The sequence below is a fragment of the Coloeus monedula genome (genome assembly GCF_965178545.1).
Source record: "Coloeus monedula genome assembly, chromosome: 23".
In the NCBI taxonomy this organism is placed as follows: domain Eukaryota; kingdom Metazoa; phylum Chordata; class Aves; order Passeriformes; family Corvidae; genus Coloeus; species Coloeus monedula.
The window spans coordinates 7,359,760-7,383,418 of NC_138803.1; the positions used below are offsets into that span (position 1 = coordinate 7,359,760).

The following is a 23,659-nucleotide window of genomic DNA, read 5'->3' on the forward strand; positions in this document are numbered from 1 at the left end:
CTTTACAAAAACCCAGTTCTGGAATTCATCAAGGCATCAGCCTTGTCTTTTTGCTAGCCATTACAGTGTTACCTCCCAGATCTTAAGGGTTTTTTGAAGGACTTTTTCATGTTAAAATTGAACCGAGGCACTGAGACTGCGTTTAAATCATTTTGATTACTCTGAAGCTGGTTGTCATAAGCAGCTTTGGAGTATATGGAGGGGTAGAAGAGCCATCTGGAAGATGCAGGTAAAACCACACCTGGAGTTTTTATGCTTTTGATCTACTTTGAACTTGGTATTCAAGGATTAAAACTGGGAATTCGAGGTGGGAGGTTTGCATACAGCTCTGTTGCAATCTGTTCAAAAACACTCTTAACTTTTCTGTTGGCTGAATTCAGCTGGAATGTGAGTGTAGCACTTTCCTGTCTGTTTGCATTATTCCTTAAGAGTGCTTCAGAGGCTGACCAACAATAAACAAATCGTTAACCTTTGTGACACCTTAAAAAAAACCAAAAAACTTACCGGAACTAACCCTGGTTTCCTGCCTTCCTGTCTCTGTATTCCATAATTCCAAAGGACCAGGGAGGTCTGTCTTCACTCGAGATCCATCCCAGCTTACTGGAGCGCTTATAAGGACATCCTTGAAAAAAAGTACCATGGGATTTGGCTTTACGATCATCGGAGGGGACAGGCCTGATGAGTTTCTCCAGGTGAAGAATGTGTTAAAAGATGGGCCCGCTGCACAAGATGGGAGAATTGCTCCAGGTCAAGTATTATTTCCCTAAACTTCCGTTTCATGGGGTACTTGGGAAAACACAGCTCGAGGCAGAGGAGGTTGGATGACTCCATCCACATCGTCACTAAATTAAATATTTTCAGATTTGTGAAAGATCTGTGCAGAGCAGTGCCTGAAAAGGAAAAGAAGCAACATTCTAGATAAAAACTGACTTTATGGGCACTTCTGAAGGTTTCAGTACTTCTGCTTTAGCAAAGACACTCATCTTCATGTTTATTCATAGAATGGTTTCCCTCTCTGTATGTAAAGTAAAAATAGCGTGTTTGAATCCTGGTCTGTTTTGCCTTGTTGCTGCCAAAAATCATGACACCAGTTACTAAAACTGCAAAAACCCCACAGCAGACATGAGGAAGCAAAGTCGTGTAAGCTGGACAAATGAGGAGAGAAGAGGGATGAGAGTTCCTGCAATCCATGAAGACTTGCACATTTTTTCATGGTTATTACATGTGTAATTAAGTTACCTATAACATTACTATAACTTATGGTTTGCATATTAGAAAGGGCAAAATGCTTCTCTATGTATAACATAAACTCTTACTCTTCAGGTGAGTAAAAGAATTCATACTTTGAATGATTTAATACTATTTACTTATGAAATGGAACAGTTTCCTGTTTTGCTGCTGATGCGTTGTTTGAATTTGTTTGTATGTGGTTCATTTTCCACCTCTGCAAAAATGAAAACAATCCTGCAGAACTGTTGGAATGAAAAGATGTGCAGCTATTCTGGCTGTAGATCATGGAATAAAAGAGATCCTGTTTTACCGATGCCCGAGCATTAAAGGGATCGGACAGTTTGCAGGGCATATTGTACCGCCTGGGCAAAGTGTCACATCAAAATCATGGAAACACAAAACAAGGTTTTGGGATCTGAAGCGCACGTCACTTCATTTTGAAAATGTATTCTTAGCCACGTGGGGCAGCAGCGTAAGAGTATGGAGCATGTATGTGTGTGCAATCCCAGCTTAAGTTCAGCCAGTCCTAAAATAAACACAGGGCCAGAAAAAATCCGATTTATTCTGCATTGGGTTTAGGATGCTGTGCAATATGAATTAAAGTAGAAGACATCTGCTTGCTGTAGTGTGCGTGCTCTGCTTCATCTCCCATGGCTGTACAGTATAATTTTTTAAATCTGCTGCAGATTAAACTTTATATATTTAGCACACTGTGTCCTGAGATGAAATAGAATAAATGCAAAGAGGAAATCCTTTATGCTTTTTGGCAATATTAGCTATGAGGTAATATCCCAGACACTAAGTTATTAGTTTGAAGACAGCACTGTGATTTCCTCAAGGTAGACTTTTATTGAAGGTTTCGCTTCTGGTTTTGACACTGTCGAACTTTCTTTTGTAACAGGTGACGTCATCGTGGACATAAATGGAAGTTGTGTTCTTGGCCATACCCATGCAGATGTTGTCCAGATGTTTCAGCTCATTCCCGTCAATCAGTATGTGAACATGACTTTGTGTCGTGGGTACCCTCTTCCTGACGACAGTGAAGACCCCGTGGTGGATATCGTGACAGCCACACCTGTCATTAATGGCCCGCTGGTGGCCAAGGGAGATACTTCCGTGTCCAGCCAAGATTTAGTAGCAGGAACAGTTGTGTTGGACCAGAATGGGAAAATGTTGGTCAACGGTCGCCTGAACGGCCCTTCCGTGGATTCAGCAGAGCAGAGGGTTTCCTTTGCCTCCTCAGGAGGCTCTCAGCCGGAGCTGGTCACCATCCCTCTGGTCAAAGGGCCTAAAGGCTTTGGGTTTGCCATTGCAGACAGTCCCACAGGCCAGAAGGTGAAGATGATTTTGGACAGCCAGTGGTGCCAAGGCCTACAGAAAGGGGATGTCATCAAGGAGATTTGCCATCAGAATGTGCAGAGCTTGACCCACTTGCAGGTGGTGGAGGTGCTCAAGCAGTTTCCAGTAGGAGCAGAGGTGCCCCTGCTTATCTTAAGAGGAGGTACAGACAAATTTGCAGTTGACATGTTGGTTTTAAGCTTTTCAAAGTCCCTTTTTATTGTGATATCTAAATCATGTCTGGTCTTGACAGCTAAGCAGCAGCTCATTATATCTCTGAGCCATTATGTACTAAGTTCATTTTATACTCCTGACTGTTAAGGGTGAGGGCGTGTTGCTGGGGTTTTGTTTGGGGTTTTAGTAAGGTTTTTCTTTGGGTTTTTTTCCTCAAAAATTATATGGCGATACGTTTATGCACTGTCTCTTCCAAGTCTCTGGGGAGTGCTAAAGCAAACACATGGTCTCCAGCATAATGCAAAGCATATGATGGACTGAGTTTTGTGAGGTTCTCCAAATGTATTCCAGTAACCGTGTTTGTAATGAACAGGGGACTGCAGAAGACAGGAAGAAGCATTAGCAAAGAGGTGGGGCTGATCAGTGGGAATAGCAGAAAAATTCTGATTTTTCATTTGCATATTCATACCTCTTCCTTGATTTTCAGTCACAGACCAGAATGCATCTTCTCCCCAAAAACTGTGGTAGATAAGGGTGTGTCTGTCAGAGGAAGCTGAATGGGTTATGAAGCAGCTCATGGCTGCTCAGTGTCCCTTCAGGCTTTATGGTAACCCTGACTTCAGCCACTGGCATTTGCAAAAATCTCCAGATCTTTTTCTGTATAAGTGCTACTATTCCTTAATCAGCTAAGGAAATAATCTGATTTCTTTGTGGCAAGTGAAATTCCTTCAGACAAATTCATAAGTCTCCTTATCCCATGAACTGCGGGATGACTTGGTTGACCAGTTTCTAGCAAAAGTAAAAGATATTTTTCATTGTTGTACAGCTTTCAATTCTAATTGAATCTTCTCTAAAGTGATGGTTTTGGTCACTTTGCCATTTAAAAGCAGAGTCAGTCAGCCCCTATTATTTTCTCCCCAGGAGCAGCTGATTATATTGCTGTAATGTTGTTGAAACTTTTTGTAACTTGCTATTAAAATTACTTTCTATTTTCTTCAGGTCCCCCCTCACCTACTAAAGCTGCCAAAGGGGTGAGTATCAGTGATGTATTTATCTTGGTTTCTGACCTGCTTTGTAGTCTCATTTCCTCTGGATTTTAGTTCCTGTGATAACCTGCAAGATGGTTTAGCAAAACCACATCTTCTTGGTAGGCATACGTTCTTTGTCTAAGTAGCTGCTGCCAGAGTACCCATTAAAAGGGAAACAAAATACAATATCTATTTTTTTCATTGCTAATTATTAAAGTGAAATGGGATTTCTAGAGGAAGTTTATGTTCCTTTGATTCTTTTCAGTCCTCACATAGAATTAATGGACTGGTTAGTGCTCCCTTCTGGAAATGCTTATCTTTGGATCCATATTTTCAGCTAGTCTCCATGGAGCTGTACATTCCTAGCTCAATACTCATTACTCTTGGAAGTTTGATCTCTCGGGGCATCTTTAATATACATTAGCTTGGTAAAGAATCCTTGCTCTTAATAAAACAACCTCTGATTTAATAATGCTGATATGAATGCTTACGTTTGTCATGAAGGTTTCTGTTGTAAATTAGGCTGATTGAACACAGAAAATTCTTTAAAAATGCTTCTTCGACAGAAAAAATCAGGGCAATTTAGGAAAACCCCGTTACCAGAACATAGATGTAACTTCTCCTTCTGTCTTTATCCTGCTGTTTGAGTGCAACCTTAGTTGTATCCCAGCAGTGGCATGACACAAGCACACGTGTTCAGCATGCTCAAAGCAGACTGTGTTCAATAAGATCTTCAGATTCTGCTCCTTGCAAGCGTCCAGCTGCCCATACTGAATAAATCAGAGCAGAAATCCCTGCAGTTGGAGGGCACTGGCCCTGTCAGCATGGATCCCATGGCAATGTGCTAAAAATAGTTTGGACTTGGGGACTGGCATTCTGTTCCAGCATACATGCAGGAGCAGCAGCCCACAGAGCGCTCGATGCTCAGTGGCATTAAGCAGCGTGGCAAAATAATTCACTTAAATAGGGCAAGTTCTTGTGTTTATAAACATACAAGAAGTGTCAAACTGTTGAATGGCTCTGGGCAGTTTCTTCTGCTCTCGGTGAAAGGGCAGATCTGTGTCTGTTCTGCTCCTGCTGTGGTTCAGCATGCACTGCCACGTGCCAGTTTTCCAGGCTGGGTTTCAGCCCAGGAGAAGTATTTAGAGTTATTTTAGGGCATAATTGATTGGGAATTTAGATGAGAGACCACAAGGATGTTTGGTGACATTTCCTCATGAACAGGAGTGTTGCAGCTATCAGATCATGAAAAGGCAAATAGTGAGTTGTTAATGCCTCACACTATTCAGTGTGTCTTTCTGTCTTGTATGTATATCACTCCAGCAAACAGCTCATGCTGGGAGCACCTCTGGTGCTTGTGGGGAGCAGCTTGGCAGAGGGCAGGAGGCAGTGCCTGTGGAGCAGCGGGTGCCCATGGTGCTGGACTGTGGTCCAGAGCCTTGCAGGTGCCTGACAAGGATTCGGTGTCTTCTCCAAATGGGATCGGTCCTTTATGCCCCACTTCATCCCATGTGTTGGTAAGCACCAGCATCTGCCCAGCTTTGCTTCTCTCCGAGCATCAGTCACTTCAAACCCTTTCCAAGCCCAGTCTCCAGTAGAAATTCACGTACCAATGAGGAAGACTTCAGTACTCTGGTCAGACACATCCACTGGAAAAGTTGTAATTTTGTTCCCTTAGTCCTGTGTTTTTCTTCTGCACGGTGTTCACTGTCTTTCACCCACAAGCGTAGTCATGCCTTTATTTAATACAGATTTTGTGTCCATGGGCTGTTTCAGAAGGACAAGCAGGACAGTTCAGGGAGTTTGGAAGCTGTCAGCGATACCATTCCACAGCCGATGCCCTTCCCGCCCTCTGCTGTGCGACCAGACTCTCCTAAACTGGACCCTTCCGAAGTCTACCTGAAGTCTAAGACAATTTATGAGGACAAACGTAAGTACATCATCTTCAACTTGAAAACACTCAATTAAGAAGGAATTTTTTATTGTACGTGCAGTAAAACTACTGAGACTTTGTTGCTAAGTTTGTTAACCTGCTGTGGATAAAACATTTCAATGCATAATTCAACCAGCAATTAGAAAAACAAAAAAATAAAATATGTTTCAACCATATTTTCAATAAAACAGTTAATTGCAGAAATAATCTCAAGGATGATTCTGAAGTAAACTGGAGCAGCCCTGCTCATTTCAGAGTTTATAAAAGTAGCTCTGAGTTGTGTCACAGACTGGCTTTTATCCTGGTCTAGAGCAAAAATGTAGTTGTGATTTCTGCTCTGAAAATTAATGATACCATTTTGGAAAGAGAATATCTGTGTATTTCTGGTTACTGTGTTCTGTCACTAGAAGACTCAAGAGTGTACCACCAAAGCATAATCCTTCAATAATCGAAGATAGCTCCTTACATGTTTTGAAATACTGTTTTTTTTCTTAGCTCCAAACACAAGAGATTTAGATGTTTTCCTGAGAAAACAAGAGTCAGGCTTTGGTTTCCGGGTGCTTGGAGGGGACGGACCAGATCAGCCTGTAAGTGAAACTACTCACAGTTATCTCATAGTCTTGCTGTTGGAATGATCCTGCTCTGTCATCCTCATTTCCCATCATCCCATCCAGGCAGTTCAGTGACGGCAAAATTGATCAAATCACTACCTGCCTTTCAGAGATCACGAATTGGTCCAGATCACCTTTATTTTTTCCCCTTTGTGGACTCCAGTCTCCAAGGTTCTGCGCCCTTCCCGCTACCGAGCCCATCCTTGGCCACAGTTTTTTGTCAGGCTGAGGACACTGGTCGTGTTTCTACAGCAGTTGCTGTGTCTCGGAGCCCTCGGAAGGGCCGTGCTGATGCCCAGCCTTTGCCCATTGCCACCTAGTCCCAGTGGTGGCCTTGGCACAGGATGTGCCTGGATTCAGTGATTGGTGTGCTGTGCACAGCGGCGCATCCTGGGAAGCAGCTGAGTGGTAGGAAGCGGTTGCTCCTCCTGTCAAAATTTCATTAGGCTGCTCCTTTTCTTGCAGCCCAGCGAAACCAGGTTTGAGATGGTGTCACACCCCTTTATTCCCTGCTTCTCCCACTGGATTTTTAGGCATGCATTGAGTTGGAGGCGGCTGGGCAGATGCCAGCGCAGACACCCCTGGATAGTCTCTTCTCCAAGGGCAGGTTTTAGGAGACTCCCCTCTATTTTCAAACATGCATAAATTTCTCTCTGGGAAGAAGCACTAAGACTTGTACTGTGTATCAGGGACCTTTCTTAAGGCTGTTAAGCAGAGAGAAAAAAATTTTGGAATAGATCTGCGTAGATTGTTTTCTGATTACAGTGAAGGAATTCAGTTTTTCCATTCCCAGCTGTGATCCAGTGCTAGCCTTTCTTTTTTTTCTTCTACCCTCACTAACACACATTTAAAGTAAAGAGCAAATCCAGGGAATGTTACTTCTGTTGCACTTTATAGCATTTGTGGTGTTTGGTTTCCGTAACAGCCATAGGTGTTAGGAAGTGTGGAGCTGATGTCTTGATTGCTGTGTACTGATGAGCTGCCCACCATTGCCTAACCTCCAACAGTACTTGCTGTAGTTATCTTTAATCTTCCATTGAATCTGAAAGTGATTCTAGCATATGAAAGAGTGTGGTGTTCTTATCTGTATTCTGTTTAGTAGCACTTTTTGAGGTGGGGGTAGGCAGAACTGATGATGTTTGAATTCGTTATCTAATCACCAAAAGCTGAACACCAAAGCAACTTGGAAGTGTGGAACTGTCTATAAGCAACTTTTCAGAAATAAATTTGAGTTCTTTCAAAAACTTATATTTCTTCCCCAATCATTCTGCCTCGGTCTTGATAAAAAAAATAAAGTAGATTGAATGACAGAGGATTTTGTGTCATTAATGTCTGGGAAATCATATATATAATAAGTACACGGTGTGTGCTCATTTCAAAAGCTGAGCTTTGTAATAAACTGACAAACATGCTCAAGAGAGCAGAACTGACAAAAATACGGATTAAAGATTTTTGAGGTATTTACTGAATGCTTTGAGACATGCAGATTGTGTCCACCAGGTCAGCTTGTGCAGAGTACAGTTGCTGGCTGCGTTTCTGCTAGAGCTGAACAGTGAGATAATCTTAAAAGAATCTTCCCAAAAGACCTCATTTGCACAGTTATCAGAGTTACCTGGATTCCTTCCACTGTGTGTTCTGATGAATCCATGTTCCCGTTCAAACCCCTGGACTCTGCTCACAGATTTATATCGGAGCCATAATCCCATTGGGAGCAGCAGAAAAGGATGGGAGGCTGCGTGCAGCGGATGAGCTGATGTGCATCGATGGAGTCCCTGTGAAAGGGAAGTCACACAAGCAAGTTCTGGATTTAATGACCAGTGCCGCACGCAATGGGCAGGTGCTGCTCACTGTCCGAAGGAAGATCTTCTTCAGTGGTAGGTGTCTGCTTGCCCAGAAAGAACACTTAGGGCTTGTAGTCAAATCCACTGAAGCTGCTCTGGAACCTAATTACTGCACTGGGGCTGAGCAGCCCAAGATTGAGGAGGGTCAGCTATAACTCTTAAATGGAGAAAAGCAGAATTTAATAAGCTTGGGCTGTGTTGCGCGCTAACTTGGACTGCTCACACACGTAAGGCTCTGAAAATTACGATGCGGGGGTGATTTCTTTAAACCTTTTTGCACATAGTAGTTAGAACAGCCATTAGTGCTGTGGAAATTGCGTAATAACGCAGTCTGTTTTCTCTACATCCCAGAACGGTTTGGGTTGGAAGGGACCTTAAAGCTCATTTTGTTCCATGCCCTGCCATCGGCAGGGGCACCTTCCACTTACTGTATTCTCAACTTTTTTGGCCTCAGTGTGTAGGAAGATTAACTGTATTCAAACAAGAGCTGTTTCAGGGCAGCGTTTTGAGATGCTGCAGTTTTAGATGAGTGTCCAGATCAACCATTTAGAGAAGATTCATCCATGGCTCCATGGATGACAAAGCTGGGATGGGATTTAGAGCTGGCAAGGGTCCCCTGCTCTGATTAGCAACTGCTGTTGCCACCTCACGCTGGCACTGACAACCGAGCTTCATGGTTGTGCTGAAATTGCTTGGTATGATTTGTTCCTTATTTGTTGTTTGTCCATTCCCTGCAAGGGGAAAAGCAGGCGGAGGAGGAGGAGCCACAGCCTGTCCTGGCACAGAACGGCTCTCCCCGGCTGAACCGTGCGGACTTTGCCAACCAACCGTGCCCGGATGTCTACGACGTCCGTCTGCAGCGGAAGGAGAACGAAGGATTTGGCTTTGTCATCCTCACCTCCAAGAACAAACCTCCTCCTGGGGGTAAGTGCCATGTCCTGGTGGCTCTACCCCTGCCAGGCCTCGCTGGGGCTTCTCCAGGGATATCTCTTCCTGTGCAGTGCCTGTGTTTCCCTCATAGTCACCTTTCACTCACACTGGCACAGCCCAGCCAGCTGAGTCTTGGTCTGTCTTGCTTCATATTCATGCTCTTTTTCACCCAGCTGTGACATAAGTGGGGAACAGGGAATGTGTATCCCACACTACCCATACCCAGGAATGTGCACTTGTCACAGGGCAGCATTGGGCATGTAGATATTTGTCAGGCCGTGATGACAATGCATTAATTCATTGGCATTTTAATGGAAGCGTAGTTTCAACTACAATAATGGCTTTATATTACCTAATCAGGTAAAATTTCTTATTTTGGGAAGTAGAGTCTACAGTATTTGGTGGAAAGCAATGAAGTTGTTATCATCATTAAGTGTGTTTGTCTAGAAAGATCATCAAAGTGAAAAAGTAGCCTGGTCCAGTATTGCAGTTGTGAGATACAGACACGGCTCAGGCGTAGTTGTCTCTAGTTCTGCCTCTGCATTCATCTCTGGGAAAGGAACTGAAATTGGTCTTTTTTCCTTCTACTTTGCATAAAATTTCTTCTTTTCTCCATTCTTTCTGTTCCGGCCCCATAGCTTTGGTTTCTGGAGGAGTCTGTGCAGGGCACGGTGTCAGTCTGGGATGAACTGAGGGAACCAAGCCAGAAGAGCTGGAAGAAATTTGTGACAACTATTACAAGTGCATGTTCATCTCAGAGACCAGGAAAAGGGGTCAAGTCTGTGCAGAGCTGATGTAGCACCTTGCTGGCCATGTACAGGGTCCCTGCTCAGGTCCTCATCTGACTGAGTCAGTCCCCGGCAGGAGAAGTTTGATATCTTTTTTGAGTGTGTTTAAGGGTTATTTTTTGTTTGCAAGTAGGAAGAGTTTGCCTGTGCATCTGAATCTCTGCCTTGCACTGGATGGCCATAACTCTCTCTGAGCCCACGTTGTCCTTCAGGGTTGATGCATGAAACAGAAAACTACATTATATATTGCAAACCCAACTGCTCCGGAGCACCCCAGGGCCACACGTTCTCGCTCATTCCTTTGCAGATGTGACCCGTTTCCTTCCCATGTTTTCCTTCAGACACAACACCCTGTATGTGACAAGGCCGTGCTGTTGGGTTGGCACCTCCATTCGCTCACAGTGAAGCATTCCTCATTATTTGCAGGTTTGTCCCATAGTAGCAGTGCCACCCTTTGGAGCAGGAGAGGAGGGACGAACACTGATCTCTGCTCTGTAATGACCGGTGACAGGACCCAAGAGAATGGCTGGAGCTGTACCAGGGGAGGGTTAGGTTGAGTATTAGGAAAAGGTTCTTACCCCAGAGGGTGGTGGGGCACTGAACAGGCTCCTCAGGAAAGCGGTCAGAGGTCCAAGGCTGCCAGTGCTCAAGGAGTGTTTGGACAATGCCCTTCAGGCACAGGGTGGGATTTGTTCGGATTTTGGGATGTCCTCTGCAGTGCCAGGAGTTGATGATCTGTGTGGGTCCCCCCAGCTCAACATATTTTGTGATTCTGTGACCAGCAGTTCTGGGTCTATGTGATGCTTATCTGATGTGCACATGGTAGGATTCTTGAGGTTGCCCTGTGCAGGGCCAGGAGCTAGACTTTGATCCTTGTGGATCCCTTTCCACTCAGTATATTCCATAATTCCGTGAATACTTACGGTGTTGCTGCGCCTGTTCTTGTTTCCTAGTGATTCCTCACAAGATCGGGCGGGTTATCGAGGGGAGCCCGGCTGACCAGTGTGGGAAGCTGAAGGTGGGCGATCGAATCTCAGCGGTGAACAGCCAGTCCATCGTGGAGCTCTCCCATGACAGCATCGTGCAGCTCATCAAGGATGCAGGCAATGTGGTGACTCTCACGGTGGTCGCTGAGGAAGGTAAGGAAGGTGCCACCACGCTATCAAAAGTCGAGTATTTATCACTGCTGAAGTTTATTGGCTTAAATGGAGTATTTGAAGATGTTTGAAAATTAAGGAGAGTGAATCTTAGAATATACTGAGTTGAGTGGGACCCACGGGGATCATCAGGTCCTAGAAGTTGAGTAAGTTGGAAGCTCATGTGTTTGCTCTGGAAGAGCTGGAGGCAGGTGGGACAGAGAGAGGGAGCTGCCAAGGTGGTTGTACCCAAAAAGAAGCTAGAAGTATTAACAACGCAATGAAGAGTGAGAGAAATTCCCATTGTGTGAGAGAGAGAAACGTGCTGCTGACATAGAAACGTCCTGTCCAGACCTTGTATTCTCCAGCCAAGGAGAAATGACCCCCCCTCAGGGGGCTGCAGCAGCCACAGGATGATGCTTAGTGAGAAAATCTCACCCCGCTCAGGGCCCAGCTCCTGCTGCTGCAGGTGCTGCCAGAGCTCTGTTCCCAATGAAGCTGGTGCTGCCAGGATGCTCTGTCCCTGCTCTAAGGCCACAGGGACTCCTGCTTTTCAAATCTCTCAGTGTAAACCCTCAGTTTTTCCTTTTTCCCGTGTTAAAACATGCAAATTCCCTAATGCTGCATCCTTGCAGCAGAAACATGCTGTGGTTCTGTGTGCCAAAGCTCCCCTTTGGAAAAGGGTCACATTCCACCACATGGGAAAAAAACCTTGACAGGGTTTTCCTGCAGATCTGGCACCTGCAAAACCTGCTATGTCACCTGAGCAGCAAAGTGAGTCCTAGGGAGTGCAAAGCCCCATCTTCAGAGACTGTGACTTAATGACAGCTCCCATATAACACTGTGGTATTGTTTCTAAGCAAAAATGTAAATACATAAAATCCAATAATTTGGAGAGAAATGCTGTTTTCCAGCCCAGCATTTTTCTTGAATGCTGCTTATGGGTTTAATTAAACTCCCTATCATTATTTTGTCAGAAAGTTGGCTTTCTTCACCTTTAAAATAAGAAATACGTAGAGCCAGGCTGCGAATAAAGCCAGAAGATGATTCTCTGATTTCACATTCATTGCAAATATTTAACATGCCATCTCAGCCTGTAACACAGAATTTCAAAGACTTAATGTTCCTTTTTGTTAATGCTTAGAGAGACCTCTATAAGTTGTTCTTTTTCTACTAAGATTTTTACTTTTATCAAACCCGATTCATTCCAGTTTGAAGGAACACACTTCAGAGCAGTTGCCATGGGTGATGTTTATAAAACAACCGACATTTGAGTTGGTTGAATTAGATCTGTTTTCTCTGCAGGTTTTAGTCATCGAATCCCAAACTGGTTTGGGTTGGAAGGACCTGAAAGCCCATTTCATTCCACTCCCTGCCATGGGCAGAAACACCTTCCACTTGTTTTCAGAATAAGTTTTCTGAATATCATATTTCCACCCATTATTTATGTGTGACCTTACACGGACTCTATGTAAAAACCTTTCCCACTGCCTCAATTACAGATTTGCAGCCAAAATACAGAGATAAAACCAGAACCTGGGGAGACTCAACAAAGAGAGGAAAAAACCCCTCAACAACAGGTGGTAAAACCAGAGTGGAGATCAGTCAGAAAAAATCTGCGGCTCAGAGGAGTGGAGTTGGTGTGTTTCACATGTAAAGAATTATGTGACAATGAAGGAGAAAGAAGCAGAACCGGTTCCACTGGAGTGGGAATATATCTCCACTTTAAAATTCCCCTTGATGTAGATGAAAAAACAGAGTTTAGCTCACAGTGTAGAACCCTGTGTAGTGGGGGAGTCCAGCATGGATGTGGGCGAGCCCGGGCTTCAGGCACTCCGGGAGAGAGCTGAGCCTCACAGGGCTGGTTCACACCCAGGAAAATCCAGGGTACAGCTCCAAAACCACAAAATGCCCTTTTTGCTGGAAGCTGTTGAGCCTCACAAAGCACAAACCCTGATAGAGTTTGCTGTTCCCTAGCTTTGTCCTCTGAGACTGGCAACAAAACCTCTGCCTGGTCCCCTTCCCTCCCTCCGAGCTTTCACAGACCTGTGATCTTTGCTTTTCATGGTAATAAATGAATTCCCTTCATGTGCCAGAAGAGATTCTTTAACATTTTTCACAAAAGCAGGAGCCTGTCAGCTTTTGTCATGCATTAGCTGGGAACACAAGAGAGGAGGCTGCAGAGAGGGCTGCAGGATTTGTACAAACAGATGGCGTTTTTCTTGCCTATGCTTCTAAATTAAAAATCTGAAGATAAACCAGGAGTAAAAGTTGACATTTTATCTCTAGAGAAAAACCTCTTTAAGGCATGTCATGGGAACAGCACCAAGCAGTTCTGTGGAGGGCCCGGGAGGTCTCGCATACCTGAGAAATTTGGTGTAATACGCTTTCAGTTTCTCTTCCCCTAACACTCTTGAGCACTTCTTGTATTTTAGTGGAATTTGTGTGTTCTTAATTAGGAAATGCAGTAGTGTGGCTGCACCTAATGGGGCTGGAACATCTCTAGTTTTGGTGCTGGGAATGATGGTTTTTTAACCCTTTCAGGGAAAAGGAGTTATTAGTTTATACTTCAGCACAGAAGTCCATCTTGGGCCACTACTTGCCATTCGGGCTCTAGCTAAGAGACAGCTTTTTGCGTAGACTTGGTTTTTTATTCTTAAGTGACAGTGTCATTTTGTATCCTGAAACATGGGGTTTTTTCCAGAAATGCACTGGATTTATTGTAAAGCGCACACTAACAGTATTTTCCGTGGAGGGGAAAATAATAGGAAGTTATTTTAAATGGTTTTATTAAAATCTTATTTTTTACTTAGCTTTTGGGAGAAGGCAAAACACTTTAAAATTCCTCTTGATTGCCTGCCAGTGAACTCCTCCCCCCAGTGTGCCTGTGGGACCAGTCCCTCACCTTTCCTGGAACTGGGCAGTGGAAAACTCTGCTGTGCCTTAAGTGAGTTGGCAATTTCCCTCTATTTGATGGGGCCGTCACCTCCAAATCCCCATTGCCCCTGCAGATCCTCATTCCCTTACTTTTACAGCAGGATATTTCTCAAATGGACATTGTTCTTCATCTCTTACAAAATTTTATGATATTGGATATCTGAACCAATTTCGTGGACCTGATCAGCCCTGATCCCCTCTGGTGTTTATCAAGTTGCAAACAGTCTAAAACCCTTCTGTTCATGTCAGGATCCATACAAGTGTGTTGGTTTTTCCTGAGGAGAAGCAGAGTAAAAAACAAAAATAAATAATAAAATTCCTAGGAATTTATTCTGTGGGACTAATGAGCTGTTGTACTTGTGTTCCTGGCTTGGAAAATCCTCTTTCTGTCATGCCCACGTGAGCTCGGCTCAGCCCAGCCCGAGGTGTCGCGGCTGCGGTTCCTTGGGAGCAGTAGCCCCAGCACTGTCCTGGCTGTGGATTTGGGAAGTCGTGACTGTTGATTTTGTTTGAATTTTAGAGCAACGCGGTCCTCCGTCCGGAACAAACTCGGCCAGGCAGAGCCCAGCTCCACAGCACCGACCACTGGGATTGGCACCGATCAACCCCGACAGGTTGGGAAAAGAGGCTGGGAATGGTGGGAAAAGCTTGGCCGGAGGGATTAATGCAAAGGTAACATCCACGTCCTTTCACCCTTCCGTAGGGGAGCTATGGAAGGTGAAGCTGGAAAAGAAGTTTCTAGTAGTTACCGGCTGTCCTGGCCCGAGCACAAGCACATGGCACAGCTGGATGCTGCTTCAGGTGTTGGCAGCCGTTATTCCCAGGTACAAAAATCCATCCAGAGGGCGTGAAGACACGGGGAATACTCATCCATCAAGGCACTCTAGTGGCATTGCCACAGAGTTCTCAAAAGCAGAACGTTAAAACATTTCTCTGTCGGATACGGGTGGAAGAGTTGCGTATAAAAACGTACCTGAAGGGTCTCACAGAATGTTTTTGCTCATGTTTTAAATGTGATTATCTCCTTAGGGTAGTTGAACACTCATAGTTATGAAAGAAACAGAATATGCTTGTAATGGAGCTACTACAGACCCTTTGGCAAAGTTTCTTCAAGAATTTTGTGCCTATCTCAGACTTAGAAGGAAAGATGTTCTGAATGTTTAGGCTTAGATTAAGACCGTTACCCTGAGACACCCCAGAGCTGGGATGAATGCAGCTTAAGCACTCAAAGTACAGAAATATTGAAATGTTTTTTAGAAAAACAGAAGGTTAAATTTGCCTACAGGTCCTCATTGCTTTTTTTCTTTTTTTTTTTTTCCCTTCTCTTCTTTTTTTTCTTTTTCTCTTCTTTTTTTTTCTTTTTCCCCCTCTGACTTCCTGCACAGAATCCTGGCTGTTTCCCAGTGGAGTTGGAAAGGGGCCCTCGAGGGTTTGGATTCAGCCTCCGAGGAGGAAAGGAATACAACATGGGCTTATTCATCCTCCGTCTGGCTGAGGATGGGCCGGCAGTCAAGGATGGGAGAGTCCATGTGAGTTTGGCTTCTCTAATCAATTTGTTGATGCACTTGATACATTAATTTACTTAGAGTGGCAACAAACTTGGATTTTCACAAGCACGGGGTCCCAGAACCCTGGGCCTCTGCCCTTCTTCCAGCTGTCCCCTGTGGCCATGGGCTTTTGGATGAGAGATCCATGAACAGCTCTGGCCATCCCAAAGGAATTGTCCGCCTTGCTGGGGTTACAGTAGCATCTCTGGGTGTGAACGGCAGCTACTCGGGGGTATTTTAGGACCCCCAACAAGAGATTGCACAGTGGAACAAAGAGCTGGGAGGAGAACCACTGTCCAAGTCAGTTAATTTTTAAGGAACGCTTGTGTGTACATTGTGCTGCTGCTGTTCCGTGCCATCTCTGGAGGTATAAACCTGATTTTTTTCCAAATATTATGTTAATTCTTATATTTGTGTAAGGAATTCACTCTCAGATATTGTAGTAAAAGCATGAGTGCAACAGAAGGAACGATGGCAGGTGAGACTCCGTGGCTACTGCCCAGAACTGGATTTTCAGAGGCTGGAGCATGGAGCTGAGCCGGGCGCCCATCAGATGCCATCCCTTGCAGTCCTTGTGCTTCCCTGCTGCTGGCACATGGCTCCGCCTCTCTTTGTACTGTATTTGCAGAATGGGGCTGGCACAGATACTTGCTGTGAGGCTTAATTGGATGTGGAATTCCTAGTATTCATAACTTCTCTTATCCTGTTCTTTGTGGTAATTAGCGTTTTTTCCCCACATACTTGAGAGACAACACGAGTGTAGCATTCAGTGCTGCTATTTTTTCTCACAATCCTCCTTCAAGTGGCATCACACTGAGCTCCAGGGCTTTGCTTTTTGGGCAAAGCAACCAAAAAATTGTTCAGCCCAGAGAAGAGGAGCCGGAGGTCAGACCTCACCAGGGTCCGCAGCTTCCTCCCGAGGGGCAGGACCAGTGACAGGCCCTGGGGGAACGGCTGGAGCTGTGTCGGGGGAGGTTTAGGTTGGATACTGGGAAGAGGGTCTTCCCCCTGAGGGTGGTCAGGCGGTGGAACAGGCTACCCAGGGGATGGTCACAACCGCAAGGCTGCCAGAGCTCAAAGAGCATTTGGACAACACTTCCAGGCACAGGATGGCGTTGTTGGGGTGTCCTGTGCAGAGCCAGGAGTTGGACTGGATGATCCTTGAGGGTCCCTTCCCACCCTTGGCACTAAACCCCTCCCAGTGCTGGCATGCGCCAAGTCCCCGGCCCAGCCCAGAGCGCAGATGGGCTGAGCTCGCCCAGCCTGAGGTTATTCACACTTGTCATTTCTTGTCGCCCGGATGTGGTGTCACTTTCTAGCTGTACTTAACAGTGTGAGGAGGAATTTCTCATCCGCCTAGCTGAGCTGTCCCAGTGCGTCCCTGTCCCAGCCTGTCCACGAGGAGCCAGCGGTGACCTCCTTTGACAGAGGGTCTTCAACAAAGCCCAGGCAGCCTCTTTAAGCTGCTGCTGTTACACACCAGTGACATCTGTTGGCTGCTGTGCGCAGTGCCAGATAGGCTCCTGCTCCCTTTTTCCAACTTCCTGTCCCAATTTCCCCTAATAGAGAACTCTTTTTGGGGTATGTTATTCCAGCCCCTTCCCAGCAGCCGGGGAGGTTAGCGCAAGCTGAAATTACCTGCCTGGTACCTGTAAGAGTTGTTTACTGGCTCCGAGACCTCAGCACTGATCTCTCCAACCTGAAATAACAATTCCTTTCCCTACATCAAACCTGTTGCGTGGTGTTCAGCTCTGCAGTGGGTGTAGGGAAGGTGCTGTGTCCTCCCGTGGATAAGGTGACCTCAGACAGGTGTGATGTGGTTGATCCATGTGCTCCCTCCCCACCGTGATCCAGAATGAAAATACATTCAAGCACACCCTGTATCTGCCTTATCACTTGTAAATAAATAGATGTGGTTAAGGTCTCTGCAATCTTTTCCTGAGCAGACGACCTCTGTGCCCCTCTGAACCCCCAGACCCTGAGGTCGCATCCTGCTTGTCATCCACGGAATGGTGTCACTAATGCCCACTGGATTTTAGCATGAGAGGGAAAACAGTAGCATCTGCCTCTATTATTTTTTCTTTCTAAATTAAAAACCAGTTCACAGCATCAGAGATTCCCAGAGACTAACCCGCTGCTCTTTTTTCCTCAGGTTGGTGACCAAATTGTGGAAATTAATGGAGAACCTACCCAAGGAATCACTCACACACGAGCCATTGAGCTGATTCAGGCTGGAGGAAATAAGGTGCTGCTGCTGCTGAGACCAGGGACTGGATTAATACCAGATCACAGTACGTCGTCTCAAGGGCTTTTTGTTGTTGAGGGTCCAAGGCAGGAAAGTGAAGTGGGATAAGGAGATTCTACTGCTTGTTCACTGCAGTAGTTGGCAGTTGCCTTTGTGACAGCTGTGCATTTATTCTTGAATTAAATTTAAAAATAAATGAAAATATAAAAATTGAAAATTAAAATATCCATTTTCAAATACGAGGAATATTTGGGGTAAAATTAACATGTGACAAGTACGTAGGAGTATTGCACAATCTGAAATTATTCCATATTTCTTATTAGTTTCTCAGCTCTGTCCATGCTAATCAAGTTTTTCTGTAAAAACATGCTGATTAACCCTGACTGCCTTTTAATTGAAATGAAAATTCTCTGTGCTACAGTAGTGTTAAAATTTTGTTTGTGTACATATTTACTTCTGGTTTTGGCCTTCTGAATTATGGAATGCTTTGTTTTTCAAAGCCAAAACTTCAGGAAGCAGGAAAGGGACAACTTTGCTCTCCAAAGGGATTCAGTTTGATTCAAGGTGATTTCTGCATCTATGACAGGAAACCACAACTTTGTGGGCCAAAAAAAAAAAAGGAAGGACAGCAAAGCAAATGCTTGAGGGAGCCACAGAGTTCAGAACTGATGACTTTGGGTCTGACTCAGCCCCGAAACTGCAAATGAGAGACTTGTGGCAGCGACAGCATTTTACAGCAAAGAACATTTAGTTCCCTAAATATGCATTTTAGTCTTTGTAACCCCTGATGCCAACACCAAGGTGTTGATGGTTTAAATTCCTAAATTGTAGGATCGTTTTTTCTGATAAGGAGTTTTTCAGTCACAGTGACCAACCCTGAATTTATCCTTTCAAAATCCCAAACACACAGTTCAAACTACCACATACTTTGTGTGTTCAGTCACTTACTGGCATTCAGTCAAAGGGTAAAATCTGCTCAGAACTGTCTCAGTTTTCTTTCCTGCTGAGAACCAGAAAAGGGTCCTGAGCATCACTCCTGGCCCTGGTGGTCACAGAAATTCCCTGAGCTTGAGAGATGAACAGAATCGGACAAAAGGGAACCTCTGTCTAGCCCTCTGTCTAGAGTGGGGCCTGGGATGAGGTGAAGGAAGTGGTAGAGTGGGGAAGGGTTTATTGCCTCTTGCCGTGCTGTTAATCCCACATTTCTGATTGAAATCTTGCTTGCTGTACTCTGTGATTTTTTTTTTTTGGTATGTACTTCTGGGCTTTTTCTCTTCCTCCTTCAGGTTTGGCTCCTTCCAGTCTGTGTCCCTACGTGAAACCCGAGCAACATTAAGGGCTTTCAGTGCTTTTCTTGGTTTTTCCTTAAAGACTTGGTAAATCTGCATGTCTTGTTTCATCTCTTCCTATTATTAAAGTGCAATGCTATGAATAACCCCAACTTTCCACTGTTTCGGATTTCTTTAAGCATAACAGTTCTGGTTTGTTTGGTTTTATTAAACAATGTAGGTCAGTAATTTGAAATTTTGCTGTGTAGGCATGAAAATTGTTTTGATCCAAGACCGTGTCTGCCCTGCAGGGATCCAGCATTCTGAGCACTAGATTTTTTCTTCCAAAATCACATCCTCAGGGTTGTTGTAGGTTGTAGAACAACACAATACAGAAATCTGGCTAAATAAAGCTTTGAGAATATGCCACTCTGTAATGCTTCCTGAATTGAACTCAGTGGTTTGCTGATTATTACTTTTTGTGTATTTAGTCAAATCTCTTGCTGTTCACTTCCAGGCGATTGGGATAGCTACAGTCCTGCTTCATCAAATGTAATATATGAAGAACAGACACCATTATTATCTTCATCTTCCCATCCTGCTTCCCCATCTGAAATGTGTTATTTAGCAGTACCAGGAGAAGCTTTAACCAGAGTTCAGCTGTCTGAGGAACTGGAACAAGCAGAGAACATTGTGCCTGACAAGATAAGCACTTTAACTGAAAACCAGTGTGAGAGGAAGCCTCAGTCTTCTCCCCGGAGAACAAAGAAGAGATGGGAATGTCCCTCGAGTCCTGGGTTTGGAGTCACTAAAGCTAGTTCGGAAGCAGGGACCGGAAGGGACAGATCTGCCAGTGCAGCAAAGTCAGGGGCTGCTGAAGGATACTCTCACAGCCCCAGGAAAGGGGATCCTGAAAAAACCAATCTCCCACATAAATCTGACAGTTCCAGGAGCGAGAGTAAAACCACAGAAACGGGGATGGAGAAGAGCGACAAAAGAGAGCGTTCCAGTGGGAATCGAGGAAGGTCAGCTAGTCCCCAGAGGCATCTCGGCGAGCCAGGAAGGGCGGAAACGGGGGGAAGGATACGAGGCAGAACATCCAGTGGTGACAAGGCAGCTGCTGAGCAGTTGAAAGGTGAGAATGGTAAACTGGGAGTCACCAGGAAAGAGATGAAGCAGAAGACCCCAGGAAAGACAGAAGGGTGTTCTGCAGAGCAACATTACCCAGCATTTGGTGGGAATAGCCTTCCCTTCAGGGACTCCAGGAGAAATGCCTCCGAGGATGATTTATTAACCAAGTCCAGCTCTGGAGACTCAGGTTCCAGCAGGTTCAAAACCTCCAGCCTTTCCAATATCCCACTGCTTTCCATGGAGAAACAAAGGAGGGTGGAAACACAGGAGGCTCTTATGCTGAACAGTCACCGTGGAGAGAGACACGTGGAGCTGCCCAATGAAACCAAAGATGGAACTTCCCAACCTGAGAGGAATTCTCCAGTAAGGAAAACACCGATAACTCCCGGGCCGTGGAGGGTCCCCAGTGGTTGTAAGGGCACCCCAGTAGCAGGAGTGCCTGGAAAACGGGTGTGACTGACTGATGCTGATTTTTAGAATGTGTCTTGATAAATTTTCCCATAAGGGTAATGTAAAGCATTGGTTCTTTTCACACAATTGTCTTTTTTTTTTTTTTTTTCTCCTCAGAAACTGGTTAGAGGGGGGGAAGTATTTGATTTGTTCTTAAATTATCTAAGCTGCATGAAGGACCTTTCAGATTGCTTCGGTGAAACTCTTCCATGAGCTGCTGTCCCCATGTCCCTTTGCAGGCCATGTCTGCTGTTCCCAGTGTTGCACTGCTGCAGCTTCCCCAAGTGTTGTGAACTCTGAACAAAGTTATTTAATGCCTCTGTTGCCAACGCCATCCCGACTCACTTTCTGGTTTTGTGCCAAGCTATCTACTGTATCCAGTCAATCTGTTCCTTCCCGCGTGGATTCCGGTCGCAGACAGGGCAGGTTTGGGCTGAAGTGGGTGTTTTCTCTAGAGCACGTTGCATGTTTACATCAGGAAACCCATGTGTTCTTGCTGGATCAGGGAGAACACGGGCAAGTTGGTTCTGTCAGTTCCAGGGCAGCAAATGAGCTGCTGATGCTGCTCGGTTCATACATACGTTTCCTGGAATTTTTATACCTGATACAAAACCCTGTAGCTAAATACGGTATTTGACATAATTTTGTAATTGTGCTTTTTCTGACACAGCAAAATCACTTTAGTTCCTTGATTCACAGGGATTCAGGTTGCAAACATCCGTGAGAGGAAAGAAAATCTGGGTTCTGTTAAATAACACAATTCCTTTGGTTTCACTCGTGGCACCGTGACATGCTCAGCCTCGGTGTGGAGCTGATACTGAAGTCCCATCTTTAATTATTTAATGCTAGTTAGAAATTGGGTTTTTTCTCCTCTGTAGAGGTAAGAACTGACCTTAGGACAGAGTCAGCTGCCAGAGCAGCTTTTTCAGGGAAGTTCTTGCCTGTATAGTTTAGGACGCTCCCCTATTTACTATGAATGTGCGATCAAGGAGTGTCAATGACAAACAGGATGCAGGAGAACACGACGTCTATGGTTTGGGCTGGCAGAGATACTTTAAAGAGGGATGCTACCACCAGAACCTACTGACACATCAGTCCCACAGCCATAAGAACAACAGAAACTGAAGGGGTTTATTTTATTCACAGTTTTAGTGATTATTTCCTGACATCTGAGATTTTTAATGACTGCAGGAAAGTGGTAAAAAGAGGGCCCTTGGTCCAGTTTGCAGGAGAAAGATGAGTAATGATTGAGCTTTACTCACTTAAAATGCAAACTAATAGGATTTACTCTTTGCAAGTCAGTATCTCATTTTGGCTTTGAAACATTAAATGCTTTTAAAGGCTAACAAAGCACGGTGAGGCACTTCTGAGTGGAATGCTTCACGAGTACAGCTGATCACTCAGACAGCTTTTAAACAAATACTTTGGGAATTCAAAAGGCTTTAAAGCAGCTCTGAACCGTGCTGCTCTACACCGGGTGAGCCATTGAGGTTTGCTGTGTAGCATAACACGTACAAATACTCCCTGGGTGGAATATGACTGTGAAATATTTAATACTCTGAAGTAGCCTGTGTAGATATTACCCTGCGTTCTTCCCCAGAGATTGGTTTATGTTGAGCTGTGTGCACTCGGCCTGACCACTGAATACAGTGACAAATCCAGTCCTTCAATTCCAGATGAATTAGCACCACTGAAATCATTTCCCTGCCATCAACTCCCCTCTATTTTTCTATATGTTAATGTGGCCTGATAATGTCTTACCTGTGTGTGATTTCTCTTCCCATAGACCTTGTATCTGTACTTCAGTATCAGACTTAGCCATGTGGCCTTGGAATGCTACGCAATGTATGGATGTACTGGGTGTAAATGTTTATATATTGTACAGCACCTTTATACAGACTTCTGAGGTTCTGACTAGAGAGAGACCTGTAAATCGCTCATTATTTTTTATATAGATATTAAAAACAAACTCCAGTTCATGGCCTGTTGGTTCTGCACTGTCTAAACCAGGTTCTCAGTGGGCTTTCAGGGGCACGATCCAGGTTTTACCCACGAACACACTGCTCTTAGGGAAAACAAATGCAATTTATTATTGGAAGTCCTTGATCCCCCGTTCAAATAACAAATGTTCAGCAAAAATGGTATAAAAATCATTAAATCCTGTAGAAATGGTACTGTGACAAAGTACTTGTCCTGTAGGTTTATTTGTACATTTTGCTATATAAAAATGTAATTTCCTTTGACATCTCACAACTTTTCCTTGTGCAGAAAACAGCTGTAAACAATTTAGTACCAGCTGGAGCTCTTCTGTGGCTTTAGTGTTTGATGTCCCACACCAGCTCCTACTGGTTTTAGTGCTAGCTGCCAGGATTTGGCCCTATTAATCCAGTTTTTCTGTGCATGCCATGGGATGACATGTCCGATGAGGCCAGTGCATTCTGGATATCATAGAACAATAAAGCAGAAGGAAAGTGTCTGATACATACACTGAGAATCTATTTTAAAATTGTAATGATAGATTTCCATCATTTTTTTTCTTTATGCCCACACTGCTGGTTCTCTTCTCCGGTGTCTGGCGGACATGCCTAGGACTGATGTTCTGGCGGTTCACAGTTTAGTTTTCCGGAACTGTAAAGGGAACAAGCGAGTTTGGGCCTAAGCCTTAGGTCCAAATGTTCTTCATCTAGAAATAAGACTCAGTGTCCCTTGGCCATCTTGCTCTGCTCCAGTTTCAGGATGAGCCACGGGAGGACTGGGATAAAAGGAAGGAACCCTGGATTCTCACAGCTTGATCTGAAGAGAACTGAAACTGAAGTGAGTCCTGTCCTTCCCCCAAAAACTGGTTCAGGGAGATGGAGACTCACCCAGCACTGGTCTCTGAATTCCCCTGCAAACCCAGGCCTCACTGCTTGGGCAGGAGGAATTTGGCCACAGATGTGTACAGATGTGACCCCAGAGCTGTTCCTGTTGGTTTGTACGTTTACTCTTGATACTGAATTCTAGCAGGCCACCGGTAACTCCTGAGAGAGCAGGGAGGATGACGATCTGCGTGATGTTGTAGGTTAGTGGGTT

The 23,659-nt window shown here is 44.7% G+C and overlaps 1 protein-coding gene across 2 annotated transcripts in view; it reads left to right on the top strand.

The window, feature by feature from the left end:
* The window catches only part of MAGI3 (membrane associated guanylate kinase, WW and PDZ domain containing 3), a 61,690-nt gene extending 39,327 nt beyond the window's left edge, over positions 1–22,363 (top strand). The window contains exons 9-22 of one of the 2 annotated variants that reach the window (XM_082296061.1): positions 559–747; positions 2,132–2,731; positions 3,742–3,773; positions 5,547–5,700; positions 6,199–6,290; positions 7,996–8,188; positions 8,894–9,079; positions 10,827–11,012; positions 14,467–14,560; positions 14,650–14,770; positions 15,332–15,475; positions 17,646–17,784; positions 19,025–19,114; positions 19,524–19,647. In XM_082296061.1, coding sequence (XP_082152187.1) covers positions 559–747; positions 2,132–2,731; positions 3,742–3,773; positions 5,547–5,700; positions 6,199–6,290; positions 7,996–8,188; positions 8,894–9,079; positions 10,827–11,012; positions 14,467–14,560; positions 14,650–14,770; positions 15,332–15,475; positions 17,646–17,784; positions 19,025–19,074 — 2,180 coding nt within the window. In that variant the 3' untranslated portion in view covers positions 19,075–19,114; positions 19,524–19,647. Of the gene's footprint in view, positions 1–558; positions 748–2,131; positions 2,732–3,741; positions 3,774–5,546; positions 5,701–6,198; positions 6,291–7,995; positions 8,189–8,893; positions 9,080–10,826; positions 11,013–14,466; positions 14,561–14,649; positions 14,771–15,331; positions 15,476–17,645; positions 17,785–19,024; positions 19,115–19,523 lie in introns of both variants that reach the window. The other variant, XM_082296062.1, reaches the window with a different exon arrangement.
* Positions 22,364–23,659: the final 1,296 nt, after the last annotated feature.